Source organism: Rhinolophus ferrumequinum, chromosome 27, assembly GCF_004115265.2.
Source record: "Rhinolophus ferrumequinum isolate MPI-CBG mRhiFer1 chromosome 27, mRhiFer1_v1.p, whole genome shotgun sequence".
Classification (NCBI taxonomy): domain Eukaryota; kingdom Metazoa; phylum Chordata; class Mammalia; order Chiroptera; family Rhinolophidae; genus Rhinolophus; species Rhinolophus ferrumequinum.
Genome location: NC_046310.1, coordinates 17,490,769 through 17,513,631, shown reverse-complemented (window position 1 = coordinate 17,513,631; position 22,863 = coordinate 17,490,769). Strand labels below are relative to the sequence as shown.

General features: G+C 35.2%; 1 protein-coding gene across 2 annotated transcripts in view; it reads left to right on the top strand.

The window, feature by feature from the left end:
• The window catches only part of SDCCAG8 (SHH signaling and ciliogenesis regulator SDCCAG8), a 206,225-nt gene that overhangs the window by 79,677 nt on the left and 103,685 nt on the right, over nt 1–22,863 (top strand). For both annotated transcript variants that reach the window (XM_033099396.1, XM_033099395.1), the window contains exon 13: nt 14,862–15,004. In XM_033099396.1, coding sequence (XP_032955287.1) covers nt 14,862–15,004 — 143 coding nt within the window. The remainder of the gene's footprint in view (nt 1–14,861; nt 15,005–22,863) is intronic.

Here is a 22,863-nt window from a genome sequence, read left to right as displayed (position 1 = left end):
TCTTACTCACTTTTGTATTCCAGTGTGTCATGCATAGCATGCAATTAGAATCACAGTAATTGGATGGGGGGTGGGTAGGTGGGTAGGTGGATAGGTAGCCAAGAGTTCAGACCCTGGACGTAGCCTCCTTAGGTCAAATTCCAACTTCACTACCTGCTACCTGGTGAACTTGGGCAAAGTACTTACTATGTTCAAGCCTCAGTTTTCTTCTCTGTAGGATGAAGATAGATAGGGTTTTGCAAAGTTTGAGATAATCTGTGTTAATCTCATAGCATAGTCCATGACATGTAATAAGGTCTATAAATGTGAATGATTATTATTTTTGCTAATGTTGTGATTATTATTTATTCTCCATTTTCGTCTCTCTCTCTCCCCTGACTGTGTTCCATTTTATCTAGTTGCTTTCCAGAGTGGTGATAACCCAATATGATGTGTTAGTATGGCCTGACCAGGACACAGAAGTGGGGCTGTCATCTAAGCTTATAGTAATCTAACTTTAGAGCCAGTTATCTATCATACAGGTTATGTGTTTATCAAACATGTCGCATGGTGAACTCTTACTGAGCTTAAGTTCAACTAAAGCCTCTGATGGGCCCCCGTCTTCTACCCTACAATTGGGCAGTAAATACAGGTATTTGCTTGGTCTCTGAAACGTGATCATTTCAATTTGGATCTATCATTGCCTGAATCCTTTTGGATCCTGTTTTTGACATCTCGCCATAATAAATGATTCCTCTCAGGTTTATGTCACAAGCAGATTTGGTCAGCACATCATGGTATCCTCATTAAAATCAGTGGTTTAAACAGTATAGTCCTGTGACCTGTAGCAGAAGACCCCCTCATGGCTGGATATTTTCTGTCTTCCATATGTTTGTTTGTTTTTTAGCTGATGTGTTTTCTTGTTAAAGAACCTGTTTGCCTTCTTCAAAATAATCCTGGTCAAATCGAAAGACATTTATGTTGTACCTACTATGTACAAGCAGTGTGCTTCCGTAGCACTGAGCCATGTGCCAAATGATTACATTGATGGCAAGTAATGAAGACATTAGGCATGTATGGCTAAGAAATCAAAGTGCCTTCGTAAATATGGAGCAGATTTGTAGTTGGCAGGATTTAAACCTGTGTTGGGAAGCTCCCAATGGAAGGGGAATGGGCCTGCTTGAATTTTCAATTTCTTCATCTAAATAACCGGGATAAGTGGACCAAGTTGGAAATTTGAGGAATTAGAGTCTATAAAATTATTTTTTGAGATTTCTTTGACGCATTCTATTGAGTGAATCCTTTTGAAAGTGTTCTGTCAATATACTTATGTTAAATCATTGTGTTGTGCACCTAAAAATAATACAACAGTATACGTCAATTATATCTCAATGAAAAACTGTTCTGTCCTAGTCATTGCCCTATATTTATCTGTGTTATGTCTATATTTTACGAAAATGAGTGAAAGCAAAAGTTACGTTAGGTTTCTAATTGTCACAGCATATCAAGTCAGCAATGTATATGAAATTGTTTTCTAAACTATGAAAAGCTGTATACATACACAGAACTGTTATGATTAGATGGTCAATATATTGAATAGATGTATTTACTTCTTTGTATGTGGATGCTGTTAATTTAAAAGAACATACTCAAAATATTTATTAACTAAAGTGTCTACTTTACATTGGAAGCTTCTTCCCAAAATTAGTTCGAAAATATAGGTTATTTTTGAGTTATGGCAAAGTATGATAAATTCTTAAGTTCCACAAATAGCATTTTACAGAAATATTTATATAACCCACAGCTAAAATGAATTTTCTAAAAACTCCCCATAAGGTGAGATCACGTACTCCATGTCTCACTACAGAAGGGTGTTTTTTTTTTCAATCAGTTATGTCTCTAAAAATAAACCTAGTTTTGTTGTTAAAATTTGCTGTTTCCACTTCCCATGAGAACATCTCATTAATTTTGGTGAAAAGCTTCAAACAAGATAAGGTTAAATTGTCCAGTTTTCCAGTGGAAGAGGATCCATTTTGTGTCACCACGAGCAGAGTAGCCGCTAAGAGGTGAGTGAAACAGACACGCTGTTTCAATGGTCAGAATATTTTGAATCCAAGCATAAGTGTTCCGGCCAGAGCCTGTAGGTTTGAATGCTGGGGGTAAGCTTTCAGTAATACTCTCCCTCTCCTGCTCTCCTTAGGATCTTAAAGCCAGAGCACTGCCATTGGTGTTCTCTGTAAACAGCTGCCCTGAGGAGTAATAGAAACTAGGAAGGCAGAAAGAGATGACCTCACAGAGGTCCAGTGTATTTTATGGGGAAGAAGAGGCACTCTGTTCCACTGTCTGTACTGTAAAGTGGTCCAGGCGACGTAAATAGGAGTTTCCTTTTCTCAGTCATTTGGAACTGACTTAGTGAAAAATTAAAATATGGTTTCTTTTAAAATAATTCAGTTTGAAGTGAAAGGCTATGATCTTGAATTGGGTCTAAATGTTTGAGCTTTTCTTGGTTTGAGAGATAAGAAATCTTTTATTTTGCCCCAGCATCTGTACTAAACAATAATATTGATAAAAATAAAATCCAATAAAATGTATTTCTCTCTAAATTAAGAAATGATGTATATGGTCTTATGAGACTCATTTTTTAAAAAGCGGGTCTGACTCTTAAGTTGGTTCTGATTGTCGGATATAGACAGAATTTAATAAGAGAATACACAGAGCAAAAGGAAACACTCCTTATTGAGTAACAGAAGTGGCCAGAGGACAAACAGATAATGTGTTTTCTTTATTGCATTAAAAAAATTAATTATTGCCAATAGGAGCTTGTTTGTGCTTGTAACTGAGTTAGCATTGTGGTTTGGCCTTATGCCAGATTTGAAGAGAAACAGGGATGGGCGGAGGGTCTGAAGCCTGAGTTCTAGTCCAGTCAAGTGAGCTTTGGAGGGTCGTATTATCAGTGGACCCCAGTGTTCTCATCGGTAAAGGGAGGGGATAGATAAAGATGATAACTGAGGTATCTTCTGCTTCTCATTGTGTCTTTTTTTTTTTTTAATAAAGGACTGTGTTTTTATTAAACAAAGTCTTGATGTAAACGGGAGTTAACTCCCAAATATTTTGGTAAGAGCACATTTTAGAAGAAATATAGTCAGCACAATATTGATGGTAGAGGAATTTTATTTGATAACTTAAAAATGTACATTGAAGTCTTGAAAGTGAGGTGCAAAATCACACAAAACCTTCCTTGTATTTTCCCTTTAGGAATCAGAATATTTAACTGATATTTTTTCTGAGAATGCCTAAAAAAGTAATTTTAATAGTTGATACAATAACTGAAAAACCCTCTTTACTATTGGAATAGCAGCGGATTTATTAACTAGATTTTTAGGAAACTGTGATTTTGTAGTTGTCAGTACTTTTATATCTACTATAAAAGTTGTTTTACTTTGAAAGCATACTTAAATATTATATTGGTATTTCTGTAATTATAGTATCTGAAAAAAATTACATTTGAAGCATAAATACAGGAAAATACAGGAAATTGTTGAAATTTCACATTGCAATGACCTTTAAGCTGCAATTCATTTAAGGTATTAGTGTTTTTCAAAAACTTTCAAAAACTATTTGATTTAGGGCTATAAATTATACCTTTGATGTATTTTAAGTCTTTTTAATCTCATAATGATAACCTGAAGGCATTGTAAATACATTTAATACTAAAAAAGATATTTTCTAAACTATAAATACATAATAAACTTCACATATTTAAATTTACTTATAATTTCCTGTGGCATAATCAGATATAACTTTAAAAATAGCAGTATTTTCAGTTCATTTAAACATATTCATCTTTGTAGATAGTGAAAGCATCTTTATCTTACTTGAAAATGCCTTTCATTCTCTTGGTTATTAAAATTGTTTTAAGGTGGTTTTATAGTCAGTCTTATTTTTTATTTGTGTTTAGTCATATTTCTACACATGGGGAATACTGTATTAGCAACACCACTGTAATACGTAGTAGGCAGTTTGACCCAAGTTATGTTAATTACATAACATATAACATATAAAAAATATATATATATATATATATATATATATATATATATTTTCAATTGAATTATTCTATTGGAAAATATTAATAGCTTTAATGTAAACGGAAAAGAATTATCCCCAAACATAGTAATATAATGTGAAAATTATGGTTAGACTTCATTTAATATGAATCCTAATGCCTCAATATTAATGCTTATAAGGCATTTTCTGCTACTAAATTTTTATAAGGACTAAACAAATGTATTGTAATAATTTGTTATTTACTATAGCCCAGATGATTGTAAATTTGAGGAGAAAATGATATAAATTGGATGTAGCATTGGATTTGCTTTTTTATCAAAATGATAGGGAATTAATTTATATTTTAATAGTTATGAAGGATAATAAAAACAGAGTGAGGTGAAGAGTGGACAGATTGGAGATATATGTGTGTAATTGGCCATCTGGATTCTATATAGAATGTATACATACTATACAAAGTCTGGCATATAGTAGGCACATCCTAGGTACTCAAAAATATTTATTGTATAGAATTGAGGGCTTGGGAAGGAATTGTTTAAGGAAATAAATTAACAGTTTGTTTTCCTAAATTGGAATTATTTTATTTTATTTTTGCTTTGGGTTGTTTTCTCAATTAGTGATAAAACAAATTTTAAATGGTGATAAAAAGTCAACAACCATAATGAACATTTGAGTTTGTAGTAACTATTTATAGGTCTTTTTTCTGTAGTAATTGTTTTATCTCTCAGCTTTTGAACTTACTAGATAGTTCCTCTTTCATAAAAGAGAAAAGTATATGAAACAATTTTTTTTTTTGCCTTTGAAAAGACCAATGTTTTCATGTAAAGATATCCCATCAGAAAAGAGATCTTACCATTTTTAATACAGTTTTCATTTTGAGAGAAACAACTCCAGGTTTATTTTTCTTTCGAATATACTCATTGTAGCAAGCAAAATACATTTGAAGTACCTTCAAAAGGATTGGGTAGAATTAGATCTAACATTTTTATAACATGAATTAAATTAGAGTTACTATTAAAAAGGAATCGTGTCAATTTGTTAGGAAATACAGGTCAGACACTCCTTTGCGTTGGTGACTGTCACCTCAGAAACAGTGGGGTTATGTTCCCTACTACCCGGTCCTGCCTTCCAGCTAAAGGATCCTGGCCCCCATCTCAGCGAAGAATGGAAGGAGTCACAGCTTCTTCTGGCTTTTTTTATTCACTAATGTCCCCTATTTATTTTATTAAATAGCATTAGAATGTGAATATATATTAAATGCAGACATTTAATATATGTATGTATATAACATACATATTTAAAATATGTGTATATATTTAAATATATGTAAATACATATTTAATTTTATTTATTTTTCCAGTTTCATTAAGATGTAATTGGCATGTAACATATTTGTTTTAGGTGTACAACAGAATGATATATTGTGAAATGATTACCACAATCAGTTAACATCCATCAGAGTTAAAATTTTTTTCCTTGTGATAAAAACTCTTAAGATCTACTCTCTTAGCAACTTTCAAATATACAATATAGTATTGTTAACTTTAGTCATTATACTGTACATTAAATCTCCAGAACATATTTATCTTAAAGCTTGAAGTTTGTACCTTTTGGCAGTTTTCACCCATTTCACCTACCTCCCCAACAACCCCCGCCTCTGGCAACCACCAGATTGGCAACCACCAATCTGTTCTCTGTATTTGAGTTTGGGGTTTTTTTAGATTCACATGTAAGTGAGATCATATGGTATTTGTCTTTCTCAGTCTGACTTATTTCACTTAGCGTAAAACCCTCTAGGTCCATTCATGTTGTCACAACTGGCAGGATTTCATTCTTTTTTTATGGCTGAATAATATTCCATTGTATATGTGTATACCGGATTTTCTTTATTCATTTATCCATCAATGTATACATAGTTTGTTTCTTTGTCTTGCTTATTTTAAATAATGCTGCAATGAACATGAAGGTACAGATATCTTTTCAGGATAGCGATTTCAATTCCTTCAGATAAATACACCCAGAAGTAGAATTGCTAGATTATATGGTCACCCTAGTTTTAATTTTTTGAGGACTCTGCATACTGTTTTCCATAGAATTGCATCAATTTACATTCCCATAAAGTTAATTTTATATATTAATATTTCAAATGTAAAATGTTTCCCTTTTTATTAAATTAGAATGTTAAGCACATTACTGGCATAGATTTCCTTCTAGAAAATAAGAAGCCAAACTGTTACCTTTTTGAACTTTTCTTTGTTTTAAAAGTTACAACAGGGGGTGGTTATAGCATAATAAGAGAATTCCTTTACATGTACACAGGAATATATACCTGCGTTAGTTTTTTAGTTATATTCTCTCCACAGACAACATTACGAGATGGTTGTATTTAAATATCCTAATGCAGCATTTGATGGTTTGTACAGCAGAGTAGATGCCATAGGATTGCCAGCTTTGTAAAACAAGGAACTGCTACAGATCTAAAATGGTTTGAGTTTATTAACTCCATTAATATAGCCCTCATGACGTAGCTATAAACGAAACATAGAAATATTCTCTTGGATGATCATTCAATTAGGTGGATTTGTAAGTGATCAAACAGCCATTCCTAGGAAGGTTTTACTTGTAGACACATTAAACTTAGTAGTTCTCCAGTAGTCAGGTATTACTGATTCAGTCAACTCACAGCTGGAGGCACACGGGGTGGTGTTAGGAAGCTGTTTTCAAATCTTTGAAGCTACAGTAGACCCTTGTTATTTGTACAGGCAAATCCAGAGGTCTTTACCAATGACAGCAAAAGCAACTAATTCCTCCCATTAAATCCAGTAAAGTACAACTGTCCTCTTCAACCTCCAAAATGTTTATAAATATAAAACTAAAATTGCGATGCTTTTGAAATAAATTCTACTACTAAAATAAACTCAGTATATTTCATTATAGTGTAATGACTTTTCAGAAGAAGGTTATGTTCTAAATTCAGTTTGAAAGGTAAGTATTCCATGTGGTCAAAATTAATTTGGAAAATCTCATAAATCGCTCATAATTTACATAGTCTACATGGATTTGTAGGTATTGGTTTTATATGTGTTTAGAGCTTTATATTCCTACCACAATGGAAACATTCATACCCTTTCTCAAAAATTTTAATTCATATCATTTTACTTACATCGTTGGAACAGATGGTAAGCACTCAAAAATGATAGCTGGTATCAGTGTTACTATTAGGCCTGCAATGAAAACCTATTAAATCAATGTTGTGTGCCCTCAACAGTGATAACTATGAACAGAACTTCTAGAATGGTATTAGCAACCTTCCAGTATGCTATGGTGGAGAGGAAAATTCTTTCTGTCCATTGATAAAGATGGCTTTTCTATTACTTATCTCTATTCATTACTTATTTCTATTACTTACTATCCTTTTATTCAAATAGGCTGGCTTCCCAAGAGTCTAGTTTGGAGAGGGTATCTTAGAAATAAATTTTGCCATCCAGTGCTATCCAATAGAATTGTCTGTGATGATGAAAATATTTTATATTTTCACTGTATGATATGGCAACCATGATCCATCCATGTGTGGCTATTGAGCACTTACCATGTGATTAATACAACTAAGGAACTCATTTTTTTATTTTAATTAACTTAAATTTAAATAGCCACAGGTAGCTAGCGTAGCTCCAGACAAAACCTTATTAATGATTCGGTAAAATCATTCTTAACATCTGCGAGTTAATAAAAGTGTCAACTGGTGAATACTAAACTTCCAGCGAGTACAATTGTTTTATCCACACAGAACTTGATAGAAACTATTATTTCTCTCCTAAGTAATAATGTTTTATTGTTCATTATCATAATACCATTTTGCTAAATATGCTCTATGAAATCATCCATTGGTTCCTAAGTGATAAATTCACATTGTCAAATTTTTTCAGCTTCAAAACCACAGGTTCTTCTTTTTCAATGTACAAGGACTTTGGCTTTGAGTCTTACTTCTCTGCATTGTTTTCTTTTCTCCCATTCTCTTCTTCACGTATACAAATAAGTTACCCTGTATTAAAGATTATGAAATGATTTTTTAAGTCACATGATGTTTAGTAGCAGGGATAAATCACTACCATTGGATTAAAATAGTTTCTGTATACTTCTTTTCTTTTCCAGATAAAGTTACCCATTCGGTTTAAGATGATATTTAATTTTTCAAATGGGTTTTACATTTACTTCTTCAGATATTTTTTTTTAGGAATTCAGGAGAAATGTATAATAGAACTTCTCTTAATGAAACTCTATTTGATTCTACTTAATTTATGTAAAAAATATATATTTAAATTATCAAAAGTATTCACTGCTTTTCAAATTGCAGGCTCATGAAATCAATTTTATGGGTTGAAACCAGAAGGTTTTTTTTTTGTTTGTTTGTTTGTTTGAGAAGTAGAATAGAATAAGAAGGACTAGGAAATATCTGAGTGCTTCACACATAGTAAGGAGTAATATGGTTTTATGAAGTGCTAGTTACATTTATACCTACATGTGCGAGACTGTGTATGTTTCTGTCTTGTGACATAAAATGGATTTCTTACTATGGATCTTGGTTAAAAAGAGAAAAGTAAAAATATTTAAAGCCATTGTCTATTTTATGGTGTGGAGGCAGAGATGTTAGAAAATCTGGTTCAAAGCTTAGATTTACTTCTTTGGACAATCATTCAATGTCTTTGACCCTCAATTTCTTTTTTGTATAAAAGGGGATAACCACCCTATGCAGTTGTTTCAAAGACCAAATAAAATGTTAAGATGATATGCAGTTGTAGTACTCCTTATTCCTTTAAAGTGGTCTGTCAATTATTTTGTACTGAAAATAACCCAAAACACTCATGGCTTATAATAACCATCTTTATGCTCATGTTTATGAGTCTTCTGGTCAACTGAGATTTGGCTGATTTATGCTGCTGGTGGCTCAGCTTCAGGTTGTGGGTTGTGGATTGCCTGGGCTGTGGTTTGGGTTTTGTTTTGCTCCACGTGTATTTATTATCCAAGCAAAAGGGGCAGCAGCTATCCATGGCATGCTTTTCTCCTGGAGAATCACCAGAATACAAAAGTAGAGCCAAACCACATGAACATATTTATGACTTCTGCTTACATTATAGCCATGAAAATTCCATTGGCCAACGGAAATAAAATGGCCAAGCCCAAAGTTATTGGGGAGAGATAATGTATCTTATTCCTAGTGGAACAGAGAGAGAGAAGTGAATATTTGCTGAACAGTAATATAAACTATCACATTACCCAAAAGCCATTACATCCAAACTTTCGTTAACTACTTTTTTCTAAAATATGAAAGGACAGCCTAGTATCACTAGTATTTAAGGAAAGCCTCTAACATTATGGAGTGTCTAAAATAGATACACAGTAAAAAGGAAACTGAGGCAATTTATAATGAGCAGAGGAGAACATTTAAAATACTATAATATTCCAATAGAGAGATAAGGTATATCAATAAGATAAAAATAGCGTGATGCTATTTAAAAGAATGAAAACAGAATATACCTCATGGAAATGAAAAATGTGGGAGGAATCTTTTCTTAAATTCAGTAGAAGTTTTGGAAGGTGAAGTCAAGGGAATCTTCTAGAAGTTAGAATCAGAAGATGAAGAGATAGAAAATATAAGAAAATTAGATGATCAATCCAACAGAGCCAAAAACCAATGTCCAGGAGTTCCAAGAAGAGGAGATATTAAAATGTATCGTATCAAAATATTTTAACATAATAATATATGATAACTTCTCTAAACTAAAGAAAACAAACCTCCACATTGAAAAGAGCCCACCCAACACAAAGCATTAAAAAGAGCCCATTCCAAGGTCCAACACTAAAATTTTAAATTGCCAGGGGAAAAAAATATTATAAAAGCTTTCAGAAACTAAAAAGCAAAGCATAGACCAAGTATTAGGAATTAGATGGCATAGGGCTGTACAATTGTGATATTAGACTCTTGGAGGCAGTGGAGTAGCCCCTTAAAAATTCTGAATAAAATTTAATTTCAACATAGATTTTTTTTTATACCTAGCCAAACTATCAAGTGTATTCATAGAATAACAGCATTTTAAGGCAAACAGATACTTTAAAAAATGTATTATTCATGTAACCTTTCTTATGAAAGTAACTTGCTAAGTATACTTCCACCAGGAAAAAAAAAAAAGAGTAAACATAAAAACAGACTGACTTACAACCCAGAAAGCAGGGAAGTCTAATAGGAACATGGGTAAGGTTTAACCCAATATATAAATCAACCAGGCCAGACATAAGGCACCAAGAAGGATGTATTTTTTACAGGAAGAAAATTTTACTAAAGGAACTGATAATTTATCTGTTGTGTTCTATTATTTGGAAAAATATTACTGTTGGGTATTTGACGGATCTGTTTGATCATTTAGGGGAAAATGTCAGTTACCTAGAAAAATAAACTATTAAAAACTAGGCAGTTAAATTCAGGAAATAATAAAATATTGTACAAGAAAATTAATTTAAGCAAAATATTATTTGTCTTGGCTGTTAACAATATTTCTATAGTCATTATACTATGAATGGACTGCTGGCTAACGATTTAATCAAAATTGTTACATGGAAGGATGATGTGGATATGTTGGGTGGGTGATATAAGAGATGTAAATCATTCCCTTTTATCATATATGAAGTCAATAGATAATGTCTAATACTGCAAAATCAAAAAGTAGCATTATAAGTATGTCATTTAAAAAGATGAAGATAAATATCAGAAGAGTGGATAGTGTGTGCCTTTGAGTATTAGGCTTGGAGGTGGGCAAGGGGTAGAGCATGGACACTGCCCTTCTTTGTTAAGAGCAATTGAATACTATTTGACTTAAATTACTTTGATAACAAAATTTGAATAATAATAAAAATAAAGTTACATATGTCCATGATTAATTAAAAAACTTGCTACATTATATATATATATTTACAAGAAGTGGAGTACAGCATTAGGAATAGAGACAGTGGAAATGTAATGGCTGTGTGTGATGTTAGAGGGGTAGTGGATGGGGTAGGGGGGTTCACACAGTGTGAGGGATATAAATGATAAACATCTAAGTATTACTTTGTCTTGTACACCTGAAACTAATTTAAAAAAAAAAGAAGAAATTAAAAAAAAAATAGCTTCCTAAAAAAAAGAAAAAATTTGCTACACTATAGATTCTAAATGCTCAGTAATGAGTCCCCTTTTCTCCGTATCCCACCATCCTTGGTACTATTCTCCTGTTAGTTGTTCGGTGGCTTGAAGTGTATCTTTTGGTAATGTATAAAGCTATCTGGACTTGTCTTTGCCCAATTGGCCAAAGATTACTAGATCAAGCTGCTCTGTAGACATTACAGGTTAATAGTGTAGGTTAAGAATAATGTACAATTGGCCTATGACTGTTTGTTGTTGGTCTTTCGTCCCTGAGCCACTACATACAGCCAATGGAGCAGCCCTGACCTAGTTGGGTGAGGCAAAGGGTTATCCTGCCAGTGGGACCATGGCATTTCTGGCAGGAGATTCTTCTTCTAACGGTTGGAGTTGGTACCATGGCAGATTTTCCTGACTCTGGGCATAAGTGTTGAGTCCTGCTCCAGCTGGTTGGTTGGTTGTTGATTTTTATTATCTGCACCAATAAGCTCTTTTGGTGGTACAGATAATCAAAAGCAGGCAGTAATTTTCCACCTTCCTAACAAAATGCTTTATTCATTTTGAAAATATAATAAAGTTTTATTCAGTTTTCACCAAAATAATGCCTTTTGGGAGAATTAAATCAAGAACTTTTATTTATTTATTTTATTGGGGAACAGTGTGCTTTTCCAGGGCCCATCAGCTCCAAGTCGTTGTCCTTCAATCTACCGTAGTTGTGGAGGGTGCAACTCAGCTCTAAGTCCAGTTGCCGTCTTCAATCTTAGTTGCAGGGGGCACAGCCCACCATCCCATGCGGGAATTGAACTGGCAACCTTATTGTTCAGAGCTCACGCTCTAACCAACTGAGCCATCCAGTCACTGCTCCGGCAGCTCATTGTCTTCAATCTAGTTGTGGAGGGCGCAGCTCACTAGCCCATGCGGGAATCAAACCAGCAACCCCGTTGCTAATAGCCCGTGCTCCAACCAACTGAGCCATCCGGCCGCCCATAAATCAAGAACTCTTTAGTCCTCAATAATAACCACATATCCTTAGGCAGGTCACTTTTTCTACTTATCTCTTTGCTATTCTTGAAAGATAGAGAAAAAAATCAGTAATAATTAATGATACTTGCTGTCTTTTTATTCGGCTCTTACTATGTACTAGACACTCGGCTAAGTACGCATCTTCTAACTTAATCTTCACAATAGTTTTAGGAGTTTGCTACAGTTATCACTCCCATTTTATATTGAAGAAACTGAATAATGTCCAAGGTCACAGAGTTGGAACGTGCCAGGGCTGTGTGTGAAACCCTGATATTTGTGTTGACTCTTGGGCCCATGTTCTCTATCTCTGTTTGATTTTCTTCCAGTGGAGCCTCTGAGTTTTTATTACATGAGATTAAGAAAGCAGATGATTTGTACTTAAAACCTAATTATCAATGTAAGGTTCCATATGTTGTTGTTAAATAGTGCTTATAAAAATTGTTGCATCTTTTTAAAGAAAGTTTGGAATTTGGTACATTTTCTATTTCTGTCATTCTTTTGTATCCTCTTAACTCAACGTTCTGGGAGTCTTCTTTGATGTCTCCTGATATCTTTCCTTTTATTTCCATTTAGTCACCGTGTTTTCTTTATATTTCTGTTTTAATATATATGTTTTAATAATATGTCTCTACACCTCATGTCTGGAATATTTCAGCTATCTTTCTGTGGACTCCCTACTGCCAGTTTCTGCCATCTTAAATCAATCATACACATTGATCCAGTTTTTGTTAAGCTCAGCTTCTCTCATATTGCATACTTGTTTAAACCATTACTATCTCCTCACTACATATAAGAAAAATAAGTTTTATTAATTTCGAATTGAAGACCTTTCATAATGTGTTCTAATCTGTCATTCCATGAGTTTATGTACCTTTACCTTCTTTCCCATGCTAATATATTTAATCTGGCCTGTTAAAGGATGGATCTTCTCTAATATACATTTGTTGTTTTTTATGTGCTTTGTATTTTAATAGTCTTTTTGTGTATGTATATGTCTCATTTACACAACTGAATTGTTAACTCCTGGATGTAGAGATGGAAACTCTGTGAGTCCAGCATAATATTCAGTACAGTATCTTGCATATTGCACAGTGTAAAAACAATAATGAATTAATTTTTAAAGTTTTAAAGTCAACGTAATTTCAATTCTATATTTCTTTGCTTTTGTTAATTTCCCAAATGTTAGACAAATAAAGCTTAATAGATTTTTCTGTTACAATTTTTTCATCTCTTTAATTATATTTAATTATAGGTGTAATATATTGGTATAACTTTAACAGCTTAAAATATTTTAAAGAAACAAATTTTATTAGTATTCAAATCTGAAAGAGGTAGAAAATCTACTCTGAATGAAAGTCATGCACTCATTATTACATAGCTTTTTAAACATAAAACAATATTAAGAACTTGTAATAAGTTGTTTTATTATATTGTTGGTAATACATAGTTTTGATGGGCATAAACTGAATATTTATAATGTAATAAATGTAAAAAACGAACTATTCAGTTTTTCTTGCCTGATGTATTATATATAGTTGAATATTGTTCTGAATATTGAGTAATGACATGAGGAAATTTGAAATGTACTTAAATACTAAGTTTAAAACAGTATTTAGACATAATTTTGTTTTTTAAAAGGGGATTGCATTTTTTGTATTAAAAGTGCTTCTTGCTTTCTGCTGAATTTCAAAATGTTTCTACCCTTCCCCTTTTTTTGTTTTTCTTGTTTTAATAATCTGAATAATTATCTTTAATTCTTTTAAAAATTTTTTATAAATGTTCTTTACTAAATAAATATTTCTACTTTAATGTTTAAATTATTTAAAACTATGTTCTAAGTAAGATATTTTTGCTTTGAAATATTTTCAGTAAGTTTCAGATATTTCAGTAAGATAGGATGATTTCACCCTGAGACTAAAAAATTAAACAACACAAATTTTCATATATTTTAAATGTTCATATTTAATAATCTGAGAATGCTTTGTTGTTGCCTTTTAAAATACAATTTTAATTTAATATTATTTTAGCTCAGAAGTCTTATACACTCTAAAGGCTTAAAGGTTCTCATGCTGTATTTTTTTTCCAAATTATTTTTTCCAAATAATATTGAGAATCATCATGATTCTTTCTTTTACACTTCACATTTTTCTAAAAATTATCTGAAATTATTTTACCCTTTAATTTGGTTTTTAAAATATCCAAATAAATATATCTTTCAGAAAAGAGCCACATATTTGATGTAAGTCACTGCATATGTCTGATCTAATTTCACAAACAAAAATGTTACATTTTAAAAACAGTGATATTTTAAGTTAATATTTTTTAAAGGGACTGAGCCTTAGAATGAAAGTGCAGATTATCCATTTTGACTAAAATGATTAAAATCATTTAATCATCTCACTTGAAAAATTAGACTTCATCTTACGATCCAAAAAAAACCTCACTAATGTGCATTTTTGGCTTTGTTAATTCCCTTTGTCATAAAATGGAAGCTAGCCTACATTTTCTAATAATTTTTATCACATTAAAATTCATGGCCGAAACAAAAATGAGATAATTTTGAATTCAAGTGTATGTATTTTATATGGGTGCTTTTCTCGCCCTCTTCTCTCTACCTCAGGAAATAGAGAAATTGACATTAGAACTGAGTGAAAGCAAGCAGTACTTGGAACAGGAGCAGCAGAAGGCAGCCCAGGCCAGAGAGGAGTGCCTGAAACTGACAGAAATGCTGGGCGAATCTGAGCACCAAATGCACCTCACCAGGTATTCCCTAATCCCATTACGCACCGTAGCACCAATTTCATTCCGCTGATTTTTGCCACAGGCTTCCAAACAGTTGTTAGAGTTCGTCTTAGTCATTCATTTCACACACAGCTTTCAGGCATATTAAGAAAAGTGGAGATGTGGTAAGCAAAACACCCAGACATGTGAATGATAAGTGTGGCAGGGAATTACTGGTATATTACAAAACCTTTCATCTACAATGCTCAAATATTTAGGTGATTCTCTATCAATACAAGCAAAATGACGTCTTTCTCCTACTACCACCACTACCTCTCTTGTTAATTATGTGTCTAATAAAAATGTGGAACTGAAGGATCTGAGTAGTCTATTTAGGAAAATAATCAGATGCTGTCAGTGGTTAAAGAGCCAAAGTAAAAGACATCCTGAGATGCAAATTGAGATGGAACTGATACAAAATAGGGAATCTTGAGTCCTAAGGAGGTATAAAATTTAAAGATGAAATTGATTGGCACTGTTCATGTTTAAACTATAATGCTTACACCACCACGATTTCAAATTACATTGTTTCTGCCATGAGATATTGTGATATGACCATCATTGTCATAAAACTTTAGTAAACATATAACTCAGCCCTAAATTACAATAAGACATTTTAGGTAGCAAACATTGTATAATTTGCTATGTTGAAAACACACACACAAACACATAAATACACACAGAAATATTCAAACAGAGATTATAGGTATTTCACATTGCCATATGAAGTGGTTTCCTCTCACTTTCAGTTTTAGTATAATTTTTCAATTTTCAGGTCAAGTCTTTGAGTTTCTTCAGTTTTTGGAGGTTTTCGGCTTTTAAAGAGAATTTTGTCTAAATACACATGTAAATTTATGATATTTGGTTTTGTTCATAATTTAGAAAACCGCTGATCTTCTAATCATAGTAATATGTTGAATTTAAACTATGAAAGGGTACGATCCCTTTTACGTTAAATATGACAGTGTAATTCTGAGCACGGTATGGTAACAGATGGAGAAAAGCACCACTTGAACAGCCTGCGTTTGGAGAAAAAAATATTCTAGAGGTTGATGAACCTCCCAAAGTTTTGGGTTAGTGTTAAGATGCCCCTAGTTCTGTTAAAATCAAACTTTAAAAAAAAACATTTTGTTATGATAATACTCCAAATGGTTTGCCAACTTCCTTTTTAGACAGTGAAAGAAAAAGAGCAGAAAGAAGGAGAGAGAGAGAAAGAAAGGAAACAAAGAAAGAAAATAAATCTTTTATACACGTGTGATATCTGGAAAAATCCCAATAAATAAAACACTTATGAAAAAAAGATTGCCGAATACTGCAGCATAATAGCTGTTCTTTTAAAGCCCACGTAAAGCATTGCCATTGTAGATCTGAGAATGTAACGTTAGCATTGTCCCTGTGGTTCCTTAATCTTAGAGGTTTCAGAATTTAGCTTCATCATGATAGGTAATAGTTTTTCTTCTCTGTCAGACTTGTATTGAGATCCAACCGTTTGTGTGCTAAGCACTACTAAACCACAGAAATCAGACCGCTTTTAATGTCTCAATGTGGCTGAGCTTCTGAAAGTAAATATTAATGCTGGTTTGGCCCCCTTTGCCATTCTGTCTTATTCCGAGTTAATTTCTGAAGTCATAGTCCGTGGAGAGTTTTCCGGTGCAGTATCAATTTGTACTGTCTGACAAGATCAATTTCTTGCAAGGAGAGCATATTAAGATGCAGCAATTGCAGAAAGTGGACTAGTGGTAACTAATTCCTTTGTTCTTAAGAAAAACGGTTTTGCTTGATTCTGTAGAAAGCTTTTTCTGTTGAGCTTTATTTACACCAAGTCTATGAAAATTTAACCCAGTTTTACAGAAAATAAAACTTAATTGCCTATGTTGTAAGTGCAGTACTCTTTTTGTAAGCATTTTACACTTGGTCTGTGTTTATATTTTATAAAATCCACATTCGTAAATTTAAAGATGACAGTAAAAATGCAAGGAACTGTGTATATATCTCTCTTTTGCACTGCAAATGCGACTTGGTTGTGTGGCTAAATATTTCTGATATACTTTTTTGGTTTCTATAGAGCTTGCTTACCCTGACTATTCTTTATTGATTCTCTCTACTGTGTGGTTGAGAAACATTATGTCTTTCTTTTTCAGTGTATACCAGCTGAAAGAAATAAATCCCACACAGGTAGCTCTTCATTTAGTCTTAAACATTTTGAATGGCATATTCTAAACAAAGTTCAAAATTGAATATGAAAATCAGGTAATTGAATATGAAAACAAAGTAATAATGAAATGAAGGCCAAGAAAATTTAAAAACTGGAGTAGAAATCTGTAGATCAATCTAAAAGAAAAATAACCTATCACTTTTTTGGTATTTCCCTTTATTGTCTAATTGGACTTAAAATGGAAAATAGGAATTCAGCATTTACTGAAGGACCCCGTTAAGTATAGCATTCACTTATTCGACAAATACGTGGCTTGGCTCTTGGCATAAAGATAAAATATTAGGTTGGTGCAAAAGTAATTGCAGTTTGAAAGGTTAAAAATAATCGCAAAAACCGCAATTACATTTGTACCAATCTGATAAGACTCAGCTCCTACCCTTAGGTTACTCACACTCTACTAAGGAGCCAGATCTATATATGCAATGATAATAGGTGGGGTCATAGTGCAATAACAGAAGGAAAGATTACCACAGGAGCGCACACGAAGGAGAATTGGCTCATTCTGGGCTGGAGGTGGAGGTGACAGTCAGGGAAAGCTTTCTGGAGCAGGAGCTGTTTGATAGTGACCTTGATTAATGAGTTCATGAATAGGAGTTCTCAACACGGAAAAAGGTGGGGTGAGTACCCCAGCTGGAGGGAATAATATATGCGAAGCCATGAAGATGGGAGAGAACACAAACTCCGTGGAGAGTTTTCCTGTGCAGTATCAATTTGTACAGTTTGATAAGATAAATTTTAGGTTAGGTTTAAGATCAGGTTAGGTGTTTGGCCTGGAAAGCGGATCAGAGACCAGAGTAAGGGTCTGGAGCTCTGGCTGTTCTGAGAATAATGGTTACTCTTGATGTGTTGCAAGCAGGGCTGTCATCATGATCAACATTTTTGGGTGGGGATCCTGACAGCAGTGTGGACAGTGAACTTGGAGAGTTACTGTAGAACCAAGAAGACCAGTTAGGACGGAGTCAGCAACTACAGCCCACAGGCCAGATCTGGCCCATTGTCTGTTTTGGTGTGAGCCATGAGCTAAGAATGGTTTTTATATTTTTAAATGGTTGGGGGGAAAAACAAATGAAAAATAATATTTTGTGATACATTCACAATTATACATCTATAAACAAAGTTGTACTGGGCAGAGCCCCCATTATCCTTCATTATTATGTATGGCGCTGCTGAGACAGAATTGAGGATGGTCCTCAAAGCCTAAAATATTTACTTTCCGCCCCTTTACAGAAAAAGTTCACAACCCCTCCGTGAGGAGGCAGTTGAAGTCAAGGAAGAAGTCAAGAGAACTGGAACTATGATGGGTTCAAACGTGTATTTAAGGAAAGCAATTGAAGGGCACTGTGAAAATAGATTTTTTGAGGAAGAGATGATTGGCAGGACCCCCATTAGGACATAAGCACGGTAGTAGTACTGGGTTGTGACTGTGCCAATGAAATGGAAAGGAAGCAGCATCTTCAAGAGGCACTTGCGGTAACGAACAAGAAGCCAGAATTAAAGGTGACTCCAAAGTTTCTTGCCTGTGTTAACTGAATGATCCATTAACCCAACCAGGGAACTTAAAAGCAGTAACAGAGGAAAAGAAGACGTTTTATTTTGAAACTCTGAGGGGAAGGCCAGTGTAGGTACGGTATGAGGAGAAAGGTCTGGATGGTTTGCATACAGCTATTAGGAGGGGGTGGAAGCACCTGGAGAAGACCATGTTTTTAAAGTACATACTACAGAAGAAGAGCCAAGGAGAGTGAAATGGAGCCTCCAGGGTATAAGAAGAGAATAAAGAATGAGTCAAAGGAGGTTTCGGTGAAATAATTAAAGCCATATACTTTTCTTAGGTATCCCAGGGTGGAGGAAACTGAGTTTTACTATCTTCCCCCAGGCGTTCACTATCTTTGCAACTTTTGACAAATTACTTAATTCTTTGAACCTGCTTACTTGCCTAGAAAATGAGGTTGGACTAGATGATTTCTGTTTCCTTCTAGCTCCAATAGTCAATTATTGTAACAATGATTTAGCACAATGCATTATTAAATTTCTACTTCGAGACGTTAGCCGTTTAAATTGCTTGAAGTATCCTTTGAGGAAAATGTTTCCTGAGTTTGAACTTCCAGGAGGTTTCATAGAAATGTCCTTTATAGCCACCATTTCCATTCATCGTACTTTAGGCTGACCTCTCGTCAGGGCGATGAAAATAGTCTCCTGCCGTCCTTCCAGTCTCTCCCGCAGCCGCTGCCAAGGGAACATTCATAAGCCCTGTCTTGACTCTGTCACCTGCTCTGCAAACCTTCGCTGGTGCCGTGCTGACTCTCACAGAAGTCCACTCCACTCAGCACTGAAGGCTCCCTGAAGGCTCCCCGCCTCCTGTCTTACTTCATTGCCGCCAATTTCATCCTCTCGCATGCTGATTTCCAGCCAAATTTAAGCAGATGCAGCCCCCCCTTGAACTTTTGGACTTTCCTCCCCTGTTGTTGTCCTCTGCACCTAGGGCACCCCTTTGAGCTTCTCTAGCCCTACTGTAATCTGACCTCCTTTTCCAGGTCTCCCTGCCATCCTCACTGTTTGACTGTGGCCCTCCCCGATGACCCCGTGCCAGAAGGGCACCTCTCCCCGTGAGCCCTCCTGCCCACTTAGAACTGAGGGCACTTACTACACACTGAATGAACGCCTCAAAACAGGAAACTGAAACAAACGGAGTTTTAGGCGGTACCTGCTTTTCTTCTCTTCTGGAAGGTCTCATGCTTCCAGTTGGGGGAGAGGTCTTATTAATATTCCATTTCTCAGAGCACCTAGCTCAGTCCTTTGCAAAGAGTTGGGGCTCCGTAAGTCATAATTTTAGGAATGGTGACTAGATTGAGAGTTTATGACGATTCATTCAAAACCCAATATTAAGATGATAGAGACAGAGATAGAAATATTGGTAAGATAAGTGAAAGATCCAGAAGGGAGATTCCAGATAACATATTACAGAGGGACCGGCCACTTCTTACTGACCTTGGTAGAATTTGGATATAGGAAAATGGGAACGAGGGGCCTTCCGTGGAACATTCCAGTGGGAAATGGCATTTGGGAAGTGCACGTGTATACATGAGAGGAAGTTAAATACCTATCATTTAAATATCTACTCCTACCCGTGTCTGTATCTGAGGCTCAGAATATATTCATCTTAAGATCTGTGTGGTACATGCTATGTGTAGCAGCTCTTTAAAAATAATCGTGGTTGTAGCTACAGGCAGTGGCCGTCATTACTGGACCTCTGCTGTGTTCCAGCCGCGGAGCTGAGGGCCTTTCGTTTTGTCCGCCCAGTAGCTCTATAAGGTAGACTGTATTTTCCCTGTCCTACAGCTGATGCAACGAAGGCACAGAGAAGACAAATGATTCATTGGAGGTCACACCGTTGCAATGTTGTGGAAGCAGATTTTGAATCCCGGCAATCTGCCTGCAAAGTCTCTGCTGTTACCCGTCAGGCTGTAATTCTGTGAGAATTAGAAGGGAAATGGATTCATGCAGTTGTTCCCAAAAAGACAGCTGAGACAATCAGTAGCATAAATTTATAATAGACATAAGTGTTAGCTGTCTCTTCTACAGTGACATAAATACGGATTATGAATTGTAGTTTTGGCCTGGGCTTTTCCTAAGAAACTGCCCTGTGGCTCGTCATTTGCTTTGGTCATTTCACAGGTTATAGTGCAACTGTCATTCTTCTTAACGTCTTCATTTCCACGAGGAAAGAGAGGCTTTTATAAAAAAGTGGAAATTCCTTCATGTATTTGTTTTTGACATGTCCAGACATCTTTAAAGAGCTACAGGGTTTAAATCCCTCTGACAAGACTACCATTTACATATATTTGGGCCTGTTACTTCATGATGTGACATCAAAACAACCATTTCTGAATGTCTCTGTGATTGTTATTATCTACTTACTGAGGCGAACACTCTCCTCCACACCTATTGTGCTCCTATCAAAACACATTCCTTTGAAACACAATCCTGCATCATCTTTTTCTCAGATCTAATGTGGAGGAGAATTACTATAGGAAGCCTTCTGTTTATTTTCCAGAGAATTTAGAAATTGAGTTGCACCAAGTGTCAAAGGGAGCCCGACCTGCCATTGAACCCGTGGGCTCCAGCTTGTATCAGCAGGGCTACCTTTAAAATTTTTATTTCCCGTTTTCATAATGTTTTCAGTGATAGGTACTTCAAAGCATTTCTCAGAGCAGGAATCTAAGCGAGGTCCATAACATGGGTGATATGCTCTGACCTACTTTTGTGATCCGAATGGGAAGATCTGACCTATGACCTAGGCAGATAGGTATCGTATTTCTAGCTTTCTGAAAGTGCAAAAGCGTATAAAAGAGGAGTCCCCAGGTTGTCCTATTATGCTGGGCGGTTCACTTGGGGAGAGGTTATTCAGGCTTCTTTTCCAGAGCATTCAGCTTCCACATAATCACTTTCGTAAAAGCTTTCTTGAATTTAGTTGCCTGACCTCTCAGATGACCAGTGTCAGTCAGGACTCTTTGGCAGAAGTAACAGAAACCCAAAAAGGGGAAACTGATAACTTTGATAACCAGACTATGTGAAATGCAGGTGCAGCTGGCCTCAGGGTTCCTTGGAGCAGGGACTCAAGGCAGCGCCAGTTTACTGTCATTTCCGTCATTTGCAGGGCTCGACGTCTGGCTGAATGTTGCCTCATTCTTTTAGACTCCTCCACACCGGGGAGACACATCCTTCAGTCTGAACTGAAGATGAAGGGGATGGCCTTGATTTCAAACTGTAAGAATGGGACGTCCTAGCTCCTCCACTTCCAGTTTCAAAGCCTTAAGTTCAGATGTCAAAACTGAGTGCGTGCACACGCATCCTTTTGGGTGCGTGGGCTGGCAGCCTCCACAGAACCCCAGGAGTCAGGGAAGAGAGCTGCACTAAGCAGGAGAGGTGATCTTACTGGGGGAAAGGTGCCAGGGATCCTGGGTAAATTAAACAACAGGTGTCTCCTCTACTGTCTTTTTATGAATGCAATCCCCGATTTTCCCTTTGACTAAGGAATGGTTTGAAGTGGAAAGAGGGGAAAGAAGAGTATGTCTCTGCTCACGTGGGTTTGAGAGTGGTATTCTCCATTGTCAGCATGTTGTAAGTCCAAGGATAATGGTCACTTCTCCACAGGGTCGCGCTATGGTTTTATTTAGAGAACCCTCAGAATATACAAAAAAGAGAGATGGAAAAGATGCATAAATAAACGTGCAGCACGTGCCATGCACTGTGCCTGGTTTCCTCAGCACTGCCGTATTCCGTGTGGTCCATGGCGGGCTGCATGTTGCCAGTATGCAGCAAGATAAGTACAAAAACTGAGTGTTTGGGGAAACATATCAATTTTAAATTGTTGCAGTATCCACGTGCATGATCAGCAGGCTGTTTGGGATATCTTTTAAATCTTTTCAGTAGCTCATTTTTAAATGTATTTTTCAATTACGGTTGACATACAATATTATATTAGTTTCAGCTGTACAACATAGTGATTAGACATTTATAACTTACGAGATGATCCACCCATAAGTCTGACACCATAGATAGATACTACAATATTACTGACTTTTTATTTCATTTTATAAAACTGAAGCTTTGACTAGGATTAGACAAT